This window comes from Erinaceus europaeus, chromosome 11 (assembly GCF_950295315.1).
Source record: "Erinaceus europaeus chromosome 11, mEriEur2.1, whole genome shotgun sequence".
In the NCBI taxonomy this organism is placed as follows: Eukaryota; Metazoa; Chordata; class Mammalia; order Eulipotyphla; family Erinaceidae; genus Erinaceus; species Erinaceus europaeus.
This window is the reverse complement of record NC_080172.1, coordinates 119577057-119591253: the sequence shown is the minus strand read 5'-3', so window position 1 is coordinate 119591253 and position 14197 is coordinate 119577057. Positions and strand designations below refer to the sequence as shown.

Sequence of the window (14197 nt, the reverse complement as noted above, 5' to 3'; positions counted from 1 at the left end):
GTTGCATTGATTAGGTTGCGATCCGCGGATGCAATATTATTTGATTTGAATTGAGAGCAGCATGCAGAAGATGCCTACTTTTGTCACCATCATTTTTTAAAAATAGTTCCCAAACTTGGTCTATTTGCATGAACTTATATTTCCATGGTAGGGAGCAAGGCTTGATTCACCTATTTCTATTGTAACATATAAAAGTGAGGTGTATCCCCAGAAGTAGTAATAGGTATAGGTAGGGGTTGACTTCGAAAGGAAGTGGAGGCAGGACCATTTAAAAAATCAGTGGTGGGAGTGTCTGTATGTACACACCTAGAGCTAAACAGATAGACAGACAGTTAAAGAATCAGACATTACCGCTGACCTTGGGAGAACTACTGCAGCTGCACTGGAGGACATGAGGACACAGAGCTCTGGTGGTGGGGACCATACGGAAGCAGGCTCTGTCATCTTACAGTTTGGTGAGTCAATATTAAATCACTAAGTTAAAAAAATAAAAGTGAGGTATATCTTCCCTGTGTAGAGACGTAGAGAAATACTATCACTTCACTTCCGTCCCAGAGGAAGATGTGTGAAGCCCATTTGCCCAGAGAGTATGTGTGTAGCATGCCCACAGAGCCAGGTGCAAGGCCTCTCACAGTGGAGGAGTGCTACTGTAGTCTCTCCTCTCTCTGTCACCCTTTATCTGGGTGGGGTGTGGGAACAGAGTCTGCTGACAATGATGGAATAGTACAGGTGTGAAGCCCCAGTAAAATCCCTAGCAATAACAAAAGCGGACATTGCAATTCTTAGTGGAAAGAATAATAATCACAATGGGAACTGACTTTCAAATAGCTACTAACTTTGTTTCTTTCTCTTTTTTTTTGGATAGGACAGAGAGAAATCGAAGAGAGGAGGGGGAGGCAAAAGGGGGAGAGAAAGACAGACACCTGCTTCACCTTTGTGAAGCGACCCCCCTGCAGGTGGGGAGCCGGGGGCTCGAGCTGGGATATTTGTCGGTCCTTGCGCTTGGTGCTACATACACTTAACCTGCTGCGCTACCACCTGACTCCCCAAATAACTAACTTTCTATTTGAAAAGTGCTGCCCACTGGGGAGCAGTGAAGCCCCCACCACAACAGGAAGCAACAGTCTGTAAATGGGCTGGACTGTGTCCTGGTCTATAATGCCATGCTATTTCACACAAACTCCTGAACCAGCTCCACACAGCCTTTGTTTGACTTCCTAATGGAAATTCATCACTTGGCATGCCTCTTTTCTCTGATTCTTCCAAAGGTCTGTGTAGAAAATGATGCTCATTCGTGAGAAGTAAGACAATCCAGGTCTTTACCTCAAGGAGTTGATGTGTCAGATGACCTTTAAAAGTCTGTTTGTTTGTTTGTTTGTTTGTTTGTTTGTTTCGAGAAACATCAACGCCTGGGTGTAACACCTCAGTATGAAGCACTGAGGCTGTGGGTTGACCCCAACTCCCTATGGAAACAGGAAAGAAAATGTCATGGGTGTCAGAGCCGTGCTCGGCTCTCTCTGGCTCTGCAGCTCCGTCACATGCAGTGGAGCTCAGGAGGCTTGGTGGGAGGCGAGCACATGTATGGTGTCCGGGTTCCTCTCCAGCACTGCTCATAGAAACCCTTTTCTGGTGTCTGACACTGAGATGGTTAAAAATAAACTGCGGAATAGCTTTGGATCTGTTTTTACCTGTTTATCTGCAACTAAACTAACTTTCTCCCTCGAGGTAATATAGTCCAAACATTTTTCCATATACAATTTTAATAAAATGATAACCTCAGAGGACTCAAAAATTAAGAAAAATAGCTGTCAGCTACTGAGTGGCCTTCTAGTAAAATGAGAATAATCAGCCTGTGCCACTGAGATATTTATACTACTCATCACACTCTCCATTTCTCAGTCACGGTCAACACAGAAAAACAAGAGCGTTTCTTTTTATATATACTGAGTTTCACTAGGAGGTGTGCTGGATTTAGGTATCTAATTAGGACTCTGATGTCCATGAAGTTTCAAGGATTTAACGTTTATCCATTCTTTTACTTTTTAATTTATTTTTATCAGAGAGCCCTGCCCATCTCTGGAGCTCTGGCTGATGGTGGTGCTGGGGATTGAACCTGGGATCTCAGAGCCTCAAACATGAAAGAAAGTCTTTTGCTGAACCACTATGCTGTCTTTCCAGTTGCAACATTTAATTTTCATTAGTCATGTTAAAGCATTTCTGTACCTGTTTGGATTATCTGTTTTATCACGGGAGATGAACTGAGGAAAGTGTTTTAAATAAGTTTGCCGTCTCAGGACCACATGCTGAGCACTAGCCTCTGGAGTGTGACATGTTTCCCTACACAAGACAGAGAGCTTCATGTTCGAGGGCTGGGGAGAGAAGCCAGGAACTGCCCCAGCACACGTGGCAGCAGCCAGTAAACAAGGAACCTGAGGCATGCAAGTTCAGTGCTCCACAAATGGGGTTGTCTACCTGACCGTGCACTGAAGGGATATGTGTCTGTTCCTGTATACTGACATGTAGTGAGAGAATGTTCTTCTTTGCTCACTTCTGCTTTAGCCTGAAACTGAAGAGGACCTTTCAGGTGGCCAAGAATGTGAATACCAACATGACACTGGGAGCCAGGGGTTCTGTCCTGAAAGAGCTGTGGAGGACCAAGCTGAGCCCATACGTAACGGCTCTGAGGGTGAAGAACTGGATGTTAATCCCAGCTCCGCTGGCAGTTCTGGTGAAGGGCTCCTGTTCCCACTGAAACCAGGTGAGTGCACGCCTCTCTCCCTGCCGACGAGTCCTACTTCATTTTCTTGCAACCTGAGAGAAATGTTGCCTCCTCGTAGAGAAGTCCTGGGAGGAAAGAAGAGCGAGCGTGTCACCACAGTGTCATAGTTACAGACGGGAGGAGGAGACATCGTCAGTGGCATATTTAAATAGTTTTGTGGTGGCAAAGGTGCTGTCTCATGCAGGTATCTGCCTTAGTGATACTGGAAGAGAAATTGGTAAGAAAAGTTCATTTTTAGAGTGGTAGAATTCAATTAGACAAATTTGATTTTATTCAACTTAATTGAAAGATATTTCAGATACAGTCATGTTCCTTGAAATGTATTTAGCATTATAGAAGCCCTGAACTCGTCATCAGAATTTGCCCCATAGAGCAGAACTCTAATAATTCTCAGAAGAACTGTGACTGCACTGTTGATAGTCTGCAGTCTGGGAGTGGCCTGTGAAATATGTAATAGGCCCTGGCAGATGTCTCCTCTGAGGATGCCACCCAGTGAGACAGAGTGTTATCAGAGTCCTGCTTCTGAAGTATTTGAAGCTCTGGTGCTGTATAACGAAGGTTGCTGTGTGTCCCTCACCAAGCCTTACTTCATGCCTTGGCTTCTATATGTAGCTTTGGAATCTGGATGTCTGCAATACTCTCTAGTCAGCTGTCTGCCAATATCCCTCTTCCTAGAATCTTGGAAGCCTGCTGATACTGAAGGGAAGAAACAGTATGACAGGGAGTTCCTGCTGGACTTTCAGTTCCTGCCGGCCTGTGTGCAGAAACCAGAAGGCCTGCCTCCCATCAGTGATGTGGTTCTTGACAAGGTAAGCTGCCACCTCAGGGGCATTTATGTAAGGAAAGACTCGTTTCGTTGGTTACAAGATAGAGACACTGGGCATGACTCTGGCAGATCTGTCCCCAGGCTTGACTTGGGACCTCTGCCTACTGTGTGCCACCTCACGGGCCACTGGAAGGTTTTTATTTTTCAGTGCGAGTATATAAAGTGTGAGCAGTCTATAGAAATTGTTGGGAGCAACAAGGGCAATAAAAGGGAATAAATAAATAAATATTAAAAAAAAGAAGGAAAGAAATTGTTGGGAGTCAGGCGGTAGCGCAGCAGCTTAAGCGCATGTGGCACAAGCACAAGGATTGGTTAAGGATCCTGGTTTGAGCCCCCGGCTCCCCACCTGCAGGGAAGTCCCTTCCCAGGCGGTGAAGCAGGTCTGCAGATGTCTGTCTTTCCCTCCTCCTCTCTGTCTTCCTCTCCTCTCTCCATTTCTCTCTGTCCTATCTAACAACGACGACATCAATAACAACAACAGTCATAACTACAACAACAATAAAAAAACAACAAGGGCAACAAAAGGGAAAATAAATAAATATTAAAAATTTTTTTTAAAAAATTGTTACCACTGATGTTTAAATAACCAGCAGAGCCGCTCACGTGGATAGTGTTTCCTGTGCCTGAGACCCGACCCTGAGCTTGCTCCCCATTGTCCTGGAGGAGGTTTGGGTGCTGTTTTATGTCCTCACCTACCCTCACCCAGGAAATTCCAGATTAGTGAAGCCCCAGTGGACAAAAAAGGATCTTTTTGATGAGGCATGAAAATGTATTCCCGAAACAGGACTCAGAAAAAGTATTCCTGAAATCATCTCAATATTTACATCTGATCTCAATAAAGCCTCTACTTGTCTGTTTTTAAATTAACGGCAGTAGTGCCAGATGTATATCTGCTCAATAACTTTATTTAATTTGATAGGACAGAGAGAAATTGATGAGGGAAGGTCGATAGAGAAGGAGAGACAGAGAGACACCTTATGAAGCTCCCCTGCAGGTGGGGGCCAGGGGCTTGAACCTGGGTCCTTGAGCATGGGAACAGGTGCACTTAACCAGCTGCTCCACCACCCAGTCCCTTGCTGGTGGTTTTTGAAAGGCAACTCATGGGTCCCTAAATTAAAAGATAGAGGGGTTACTACTTCCAACAGCTGCTTACCCAGACCAGATTTGTATTCTTTGCTGTCTTCAGTGGCAAGTCTGTTTTATAAGGTGAAGAAAGTTGAATAGCTGATGACGTAGGCCACTTCAGCACTTTAGAAGGGCAGGTGTTAAATCTACTAAGTTAGATTATCCTCTTAGAAAACCTCCCCTTCTGACTTCTTCTCTTGGGACTCCCCCTGGATCAGAGCTGGTGCTTGCTTTCCGGCTGACCTGACTGTCCAGCCTGGGGTTTTATTGTCTCACACGGAATGATCTTGCTGTAAACTTTTCTTTTCCTCTTCTTGCAGATCAACCAGCCCAAACTGCCTTTGCGAACTCTAGATCCTCGGATTCTGCCTCGAGGACCAGACTTCACTCCAGCCTTTGCAGATTTTGGAAGACAAGCCTCTGGCGGAAAAGGCATCACCGTAAGTGAAACTTCCCTATAAGCCAGTTAGTTAGAAGCTGTCGCAGGCTCCATGGCCCCTTATTCACAGATGAGAGTGTACCTTTCCGTTGATCCCTCTAACCAAGAAGAGGTGAAGACCGTCCTTTGCAAACTAATACTAAAGCAAGTAAAGACTATGATCGAACTGTTTGCATTTAAAAGAAGCTGCTCTGCATTAATTTGGTCTTGTTTTTCTTTTCTTTTCCTTTCTTTTCTTCCCTCTTCTTTTCTTCCCTTCTCCTTTTCACTTGAAATGACCTGCAAATGGGCTAAAAGTAGAGCAAACTTGAAGTAGAGGTAGCGCTCCTCTTCCGTGTTGCGGTGTCTTGATAAGTGAGACATCCCTGATGATATGAAGCTAATGGTCTCCTGTTTGTCTTTGTCTCTACAGATTTGTAAAGTGCAGAGCAGGCACGGACTGCCAATTCTGGAGCAGAGCAAATCCCCAACTTGTTCTCCACTGGCGATGTCGCACCCACCCCTGAAGAGCCTGCCTCTAGGGGTGCGCTGAACTCTTTTTTTTTTTTTAAACAATAGTCTCTGGTATTATGATTTTTTTCTGTTTTGCTCTTCTTACTTACTGTAGGTGTGCAGTCAAAATGTAAACAACTAACTCGCACACACAAAGAGTGCAGTCCTAGTAAAGCACAGTTTGCCTCTCCACCCCGGGGCAGGCTCTTCAGCGATGGGAGTGGCATCACCAGAGGGTTGTGCTGGGGCTCTGCACTGCGCAGGGCTTGGCAGACTGCCTGCTCCATGCCGGGAGACTTGCAGAAAGCATGAGCAAGTCGCCAGGGCTGTGACTCCTCTCTTCACTAAGTCGCAGTGAGGTAGAACACCTGCTCTGAAATTCAGAGACGCTTCAGGTTTGATAAGCATTTGCAGATCAGCCGGTTGAGACTATCTTTATTTTTATTTTATGTTTGTAAAGTACTTTTATATATAGTTCCACTTTTTATTTTTTTATCATCTTTTTATTTCTGGAATGGCAGCTTTTGAAACCTGATTTGAAATAAGACTGCATTGTCTGAAGACAACTGTCAGGTAGTAGACATTTTCTTTAATTATTTTTCCGGAGCAAACAGTGATGGGAACATAACTGGATGTGTGCTGGAGACATTGCGAAGCCTACAGAGGAGTCTCCTTACCATTGAGCACATCACAGCTGAGCGTCGCTGCCGGATAGGTGTGGTTATAATGTTCTGTTCTCACACGTGTTCAAAGGTGAACCTCTGTTTCCTTTAAATGCTAACATTTTTGGTAAAGTCCTCATTGCCTCAGCAAAATGTCTTCAAAAGCTGCTTTCTAAAATCCATTCTTATAACTCATTTTTAAGTATTCAATTTATATTTCTTTAGTTTTCATTTTATCTTTGTTTTGGTTAATATATTTGTTTTTCCAGTCATCTGGAATAATGATGCCATTTTGGTAATTTTCTGTCTGGCGGTATCTGTGTTTACTATATTGCTTGATTTTGCTCAGATGTCTCACAAAATGTCTGTATCACCACACTTTCTTCAGCGTATACTGTCTCTTCTCACTACTAGGTTTCCTATGTCTAATAGTTACAGTAGAAAGGAAAAGCTGTGAGTTGGTGATAAGTTACGTTGGTTTTAAAATATGGAAATTATAAAATGGACTTTAAGAGTATCACATGGTATGCTGTCCTCTAACCTGTATGCCTACTTGTGTTAGATAGATGAGTTACTTGGCGTATCCCAAGTAACGCGAATAAAAGTTAACCATTGTAAGGGCTGGGCCTGGGCGGTAGTGCAGCAGGTTTAGCACACGTGGTGCAAAGCGCAAGGACCAGTGTAGGGATGCCAGTTTGAGCCCCCGGCTCCCCACCTGCAGGGGGGCTCGCTTCGCAGGCGGTGAAGCAAGTCTGCAGATGTGTATCGTTCTCTCCTCCTCTCTATCTTCCCAATTTCTCTCTCCCATCCAACAACAACAGCTATAACAACAATACCAACTACAACAAAGGCAACGAAATGGGAAAAATGGCCTCCAAGAGCGGTAGATTCGTAGTGCAGGTACCGTGCCCCAGCAATAACCCTGGAGTCGAAAAAAAAAGTTAAGCCATTGTGTCTGATGTGTCTCTCAGAAGGCTGGCTTTATTTAACTCCCTTTCAGTAGTTATGTTATGTGCCATAAACCAGTTTTGAACTGACATTGTGATCAAGTTAGTGTAAATTTCTTATGCAAGTGATTATTCTTTCTGTCTGACCCACAGCTTAAAATCATTTTCAGCTGAATCTGTCAAGCTTTCCTTGACATAGTGGTTTAGACGCAGGTGGGAATTTCATAGGAGATAGAGTGTGAAGGGAATAATCAACATTGCTGTCTGGAAGAAAGCAACAGTCTTTCCCCTCATAATCATTGCCAGTTCTCATATTGACTTGTTAATGATAAGCATGCCTCTGTGTGCATCTCTTGCCTCAGTGGACGTTTCCTGACTCTGTGGGCATTACCTAGCAAGGAGGGGGGTGTGACCTATAGAGTCCCAAGGCAGCTGGCTGCAGTCAGTCTTTGAGAAACCCAGCAGCGTAAAGGGAAGCTGCTATAAAGCTGTGTACCAGTAAGTCCGATAGAAGTGCTGTCCAAGTAGATGACCATGGAGGAAATGCCAGGGGGTGAAATGTTCCGCGTCTGTCTCCATGGGGAAGGTCAGCCACTGGAATTCCGCTTTTTTGTAGAGGGTGAGCTTTGGAGTTTGTGAATCTGTTTCTTCAGGTTGTGCCAAGTCACATCATTGGTTTTGGGGGGGTGCGTTGTCCAACGGTGGCCTCTTGCCCAACTTCACCTCCAGGAAGTGCAGGGGTGCGATCACTGCATGGATGTCTGAGTACCCTAGCTCCTCCTCTGCCATCAGAGCTGAGCTGGGGATCTTGGCCAGGGGCCCCAGTCCCGGCAGGGAGCCTGCGGTCACCGGGAATCCGGGATCTGCCCAGACTTCATAGCAGGAGGGTGGGTGGGCCAGCTGTGTAGAAGGCACGTGCAGAGGCACCCCGGTGCGGGGGCTATGATGGGTCACAGCCCTGCCCGCCATACCTGCCACCCTGCCTCCAGCAGCTGAGCAGCAGCACGGAGGGAGCCAGCACCCCGCGTCCCGCGACGGCGAGCAGGATCCCGTGGGCGGGTGGCAGGCGGAAACCAAAGTGTGGCCCAGAATGAAATGTTCCAGAGACAAAGAAACTGTCTCATGAAGAAAGGATAGAGGCTTTTGGAAACCTCTCCATAAGTAGAAAGGTGTCGGGGTCTCTGGCGGGGTGGTCTCCAGGGGAAATGTAACGGACCGGTTCTTTCTAGAGTAAAGACACCGGGGAGACTGCAACGTGCTCAGAACTCGTTTATTAGCAGGTGGGCATGAGTTAAATAGAAAACCAAACAAAGGGAATTATTGAAATATGTCAGAAATTACAGGTTTCTTAAAGGTCGACTTGCCCCTATGGTAGGGGGCTGGTATGACAGGAATTAATGAGATACAAGACAGTTATTCTCCATGACGCAAGCAACTTAATTATCCAGAGGTATTTGAGAGAAGCATAGGGGTTAAACCAGTAGGGTGAGACAGAGAGAAGATGGATATCAAAAGGCCATATAGTTTGGAATTTCTCTTGTCTGGGTTCTGAGGTGTATGATGGAGTGTGTGATAAGGTGTGTTCTTCTGTGACCAGAAGGTGACTTTGAGTAAGTGAATCTTAAAGTAGGCGGCCATGTGGCCTGCAGTTAATGGGGAGAAGTATTGGGGTTTCTGTGGGCCTGAGAGTCAAGAAGGAAAGAACTAAGTCTGAGTTTTCCCCCTTTTGCTCACCTCGGTTGAGAGAGACTCACCAAGAGGGTATCTTCTCAGACCTCCATCCAAGGATGGGGGAGTTCTCCCTAAGCTCTGTCAAGCTTATACATAGTCCCAACAGAAAAGCAGGCCGTGGCGGCTTTACTTATCTGGTCTTTGGTCTGCTGCATGTGTGTGGAGCCAAGATTCTTGTCCCTGTTCAGGCGCCATTATGTCTGTCCAGGCTGAGCTAGCTTCGCGGTCAGGAGACAGAGACAACCAGGGACTCATGGCTGAGCGGAGAGCAGTATTTCTTTATTGATGAGCGGGGATGCGGTACAACAAACTAATCTCTTCTTATCACAACACAATTCTGTCCTGCCTCTCTCTCCTCCTGCGGAACAGTCAAGAACAAAGAAAATACCTACTATAGGGGGCAGGGAGAAGAAAGCTCGAACCAGCGATGACTAAACCAAAAGTCCCAGAGGCGGGGGTGGGGTGGGGGGGGTGGAGGGGGAGACCAAACCAATATCCCTGAGGCAGGGGACTGCCCAGCCAACAGTGGATGTGCAAACAGAACACATAGCAAGCAACACAAGCGGACCCAATGTGATGATAAAAAACAGAAGGCTTCACAAGCAGAATCTAGAAGCAGACCAACAATACCAGGTCACTGCTCAGTTCCTGACGTCTTACGTCAGGAATCTTACCTGGCCCTCTGGGGGTTGGCGTGCAGTTCTTTGCCTTGACATTCTGAGAAATCTCTGCTGTTTTTCAAAACTTTTTTTTTTTTTGGTACATCATTACCTATTTGTAATGTCTCTCACATCTCTAAGCCTCTCATCTGACATTCACCCATTTGACTCAGGGAAGGTAGCTAGATGTGGCAAAAATCACCATTGTCACTCTATTCACATGTCGAGGAGTATTCACTAATAGTAACAGTGGCTTTTAAATGCACAGTTTTCTAACTATTCTCATGAGTTTGACATTATCTTTCATAACACTCAACAACTTTAGTTTTTGACCAGTTTGGATGTGCATGTGTTTGCATTAAATCAGTTAAACCATCTTGTCATATAGTTACTTGAAATTTGTCCAGGTATATTCCACATACTAACCCACATCAATTACCCTAAATTTTAAAAGTGTCTGCTTCAGACAATTGTTTTCTTGTATTGCTTTTCTTACTTGAGCTGTTTTGCTGGTCCCAGCAAATACGTCCTGAGAACCTACTGTGTGCCATGTGTTGCTCTAGGCCTGGAAGCTAAGCTTGGAGCAAGCCAGAGGCAGACTCTGCCTTCCTGAGCTCACATTCTGCTTGGGGAACAAGATGACAAAAATGCATTGTGTCTACTTTTCAGACAGCAGGATAAGGGATAGAGGCGGAGTAAGAGAACACAGGCCAGATGTTTTTATTATCTTTTTCTCATTTGTGATTAATTGTGGGTTACAGGATGGTATAATTCCAGGGGCTGGGTGCCCTGGTTGAGTACACACAAGCCCCTGGTCCCCACCCGCAGGAGGTGAGCTTCACAACTGGTGAAGCAGAGCTGCAGGTGCCTCTCTGTCTCTCTCCCTTCCTCAATTTCTCTCTGTCCTGTCTAATTCAATAAAGTTTTTTAAAAGCATACATTGCAGTGTATGGTTCCACACCAACCACCGAAGTTCAGTGTCCCCACCTCCCACCACCTCCTGAAGATAACCACCTTCATTTTCACAGTCTTAGAAACTGTTGCCAGATGCCTATATATATATATATATATATATATATATATATATATATATATATATACTTATTTATTCCCTTTTGTTGCCCTTGTTTTATTGTTGTAGTCATTATTGTTGTTACTGATGTCGTTGTTGGGTAGGACAGAGAGAAATGAAGAGAGAAGGGGAAGACAGGGGGAGAGAAAGACAGACACCTGCAGACCTGCCTGTGAAGTGACCCCCCTGCAGGTGGGGAGTTGGGGGCTCAAACCGGGATCCTGACGCCGGTCCTTGCGCTTTGTGCCACGTGCACTTAACCCGCTGCGCTTCCACCTAACTCCTGCCAGATGCTTTTAAAGGAGACTCTTCAAATTAGTGTTGCCACCAGGGTTATTGCTGGGGCTCCACCACTCCTAGCCGCCATTTTTTCTTTACTTTTTAGATAGGACAGAGAGAAAATTGAGGAGGGTGTAGGGAGGGAGGGAGGGAGGGAAGGAGGGAGGGAGAGTGGCACCTGCAGGTGGTATCAACAGGGGGCTTGAACCCATGTCCATGCACATAGTCTTGTGTGCATGCAACTGGGTCAGCCGCTGCCCAGCCCCCAGAGAATTTTGATAAGATCATATTTTCATTTCACATTAGATGTTTACTGAAGATTTGTAACTGAATGTGACTGTGATTATGTGATAATTTCAAAATCAAACAACTAGTGGGAAATAGAGCTTTAACAGCCCAGGAGGTAGCCTTGCAAGTAGAACACTGGCCGTGCAGGGGTAGGGCCCCGAATTCAATTCTTGGCATCTCTCATATGCCAGAGTGATGCTCTGGTTCTCTCTTCCTCTTTCTGTCTCTCTCATAAAAAAATAAAATTTTAAAATAGAATTTCAGTTAGTGATAGTTATGTTTGTTGTTTGGCTAGTGTGGTACTCTTAACACCATATGGTGGTATTATACCTATAGTATACCAAGGTCATCACAAACATATGCAGCAGCCAAAAAAAAAACCCACATCTGACTTGGTGTCTGATACTCTTTTCTGCATCTAAAAGTAGTTGGTGCACCGTTGGATTTGACTTGAGCGGCACACTAAAGACAGCAGACTAAGTACACTGTCCAGCTATAATAAAGAATATTGTTGTCCTAGTTGTTGAATGTTGGATCACGGAGGTCTCAACCTGGCCAGAGACGAGAGCCGAGGAAGATCATCACCGTTTCTGTTAAGGAAGATGTACACCTGAAGAAGGCGGAGAATGCCTGGAAGCCCAGCCAGAAGAGAGACAGTCAGGCAGATGACCCTGAAAACATTAAGACTCAGGTGAGAACACAGTCCATCTCAGCACTGTCTTGACTTATTCTGACTTGTCATACTGTCCTATTAATACGCATAGAGCTTTCATTAAAATACATATTTTTAAATAAAATCTTGTTGTGGAGATCATTTTGGCTAGAATCTTCTGTACTTGTCCATATCCTTACATACAGGTCAATATCTAAGTGTGCATTATAAATTATAATCAAGACAGAAAAGGAGAGGTAGAGAGGGGCCAGGTGGTGGTGCACCTGGTTAAGCCCCATATTACAGTGCGCAAGGACCTGGGTTCGAGCCCCCGGTCCCCACCTGCACGGGGAAAGCTTCACAAATGATAAAGCAGATCTGCAGGTTTCTCTCTGTCTTTCTCCCTGTCACCCCTTTCCCTCTCGATTTCTGGCTGTCTCTGAGATCCAAATAAATAAATAAGAGGTAGTGTGAGGGAGTTGGGCGGTAGCGCAGCGGGTTAAGTGCATGTGGCGCAAAGCGCAAGGGCCGAGGTAAGGATCCCGGTTCCAGTCCCCGGCTCCCCACCTGCAGGGGAGTCGCTTCACAGGCGGTGAAGCAGGTCTGCAGGTGTCTGTCTTTCTCTCCCCCTCTCTGTCTTCCCCTCCTCTCTCCATTTCTCTCTGTCCTATCCAACAACGACGACAATAAGAATAACTACAGCAATAAAACAACAAGGGCAACAAAAGGGAATAAATAAATAAATAAATATTTTTTTTAAAAAAGAGTTAGAGTGAAAAAACACCAAAGCTTCCTTCAGTGTGCATGACACACAGCACGCCGTCAAATGTGCTATTTCAGTTACCTGAATTTGAAAGTATAATGGATCTAAAAACACAACTGCATCAGTCTTACTATTTATATATTTATTTTTGCCACCACTATGAATTCACTGCTCCTGGTGGCATTTGTTCCTTTTTTTTTTTTTTTATTGAATAGGACAGAGAGAAATTGAAGAGGTGGAGATAGAAATAAATAAATCTCTGAAAGAAAGAAAGGTACCAGATAAACAAATATTGCCTCAATAAAAAAAGAAGTAGGAACTGCAAGGTGGCTCACCCATTAGGGCACGTGCTTAACCATGAGGAGCTGAGTTCGAACCCCTGGCTGCCATGTGGTAGTACCTGATGGAGGGAAGCTTCATGAGCAGCGGAACAGGGCTGCGGCGTCTCCCCACCCTCTGTGAATGAAAATGGCCACCGGTAGGGAGCAGTGAGCGCTTGTAAGCTTACCTAGCCCCAGCAGTAACACAGGGCCGGTGAAGCGCCACGTTTACAGCACAGGTGCTAGACCGGCCCTCACCGCATGTGGGGAGCTTCCATGTTGCGGTGTCTTCCCTCCTCTGTCTCCGCCTCTGTCTTTGAATGCATAGTAAATAATGTGTACCTGATGAGACTCGTCACTATAAAAGGAGATGATGGTCTGATTTCCTTCTACCTCTGATAAATTAGGTGATTTTATTATGACGTGACTAGCTCACAGTCCTTGAGTAATTTGGGAAGTTGGGCTTTAAATCATGAACAAGATCCTAATCGTAACAAAAGCTTCCTATTGTCACAAATACTCTATAATGCTCTTTTATTTTGTGACCCTCCTAGGAGCTTTTTAGAAAAGTTCGGAGCATATTAAATAAATTGACGCCACAGATGTTCAACCAGCTGATGAAGCAAGTGTCAGGGCTGACTGTTGACACAGAGGAGCGGCTGAAAGGAGTCATTGACCTGGTCTTTGAGAAGGCTGTTGACGAACCGAGTTTCTCTGTGGCTTATGCAAACATGTGTCGATGTCTAGTAACGGTAAGAAGAGAGGAAGGAAGGAGTAAAACCATAAGTCTCCAAGAGGTGTATCTTCCCCTCCCTACACACTCTTCCCAGTAGTGCTATTGGGCCAGTGACCAGGGGAGGAAATATTTGTAGTGCTTTCTGACAGAGTGTAAGGTGCTCCTGCGTCGTAAAAGTGTGTATCCCCTGTGCAAGGAATACTAGGACTAGACTGAAACAGGCTTGATACTGTTTGATTCAGGTAAGAGATTAAATAAAGTTAGTCATATGGTATCATTGTCAAGGGCAGCTAACTTTCATTTTATAGAAATAACGTGCATATTTAAATTTAATTAAATTCAAAATTGAAAAACATTGTTATTTGAATATCTGTGGAAAGAATGAGTAGTTATGGTCATAAAGATTCTATACTGGTCATTTCTCCTC

General features: G+C 45.0%; 1 protein-coding gene across 29 annotated transcripts in view; it reads left to right on the top strand.

Annotated features, from left to right (window-relative positions):
- The window catches only part of EIF4G3 (eukaryotic translation initiation factor 4 gamma 3), a 261317-nt gene that overhangs the window by 175070 nt on the left and 72050 nt on the right, over positions 1-14197 (top strand). For 26 of the 29 annotated variants that reach the window (XR_009552322.1, XR_009552324.1, XR_009552325.1 and 23 more), the window contains 6 exons: positions 2560-2758; positions 3455-3588; positions 5051-5170; positions 5582-5692; positions 11820-11990; positions 13589-13786. Coding sequence is in view for 25 of the 29 variants with exons in the window: in XM_060200852.1 (XP_060056835.1) it covers positions 2560-2758; positions 3455-3588; positions 5051-5170; positions 5582-5692; positions 11820-11990; positions 13589-13786 (933 nt within the window). In the remaining 4 variants the exon portion in view is untranslated. The remainder of the gene's footprint in view (positions 1-2559; positions 2759-3454; positions 3589-5050; positions 5171-5581; positions 5693-11819; positions 11991-13588; positions 13787-14197) is intronic. The other 3 variants (XM_060200834.1, XM_060200842.1, XM_060200844.1) reach the window with 2 other exon arrangements.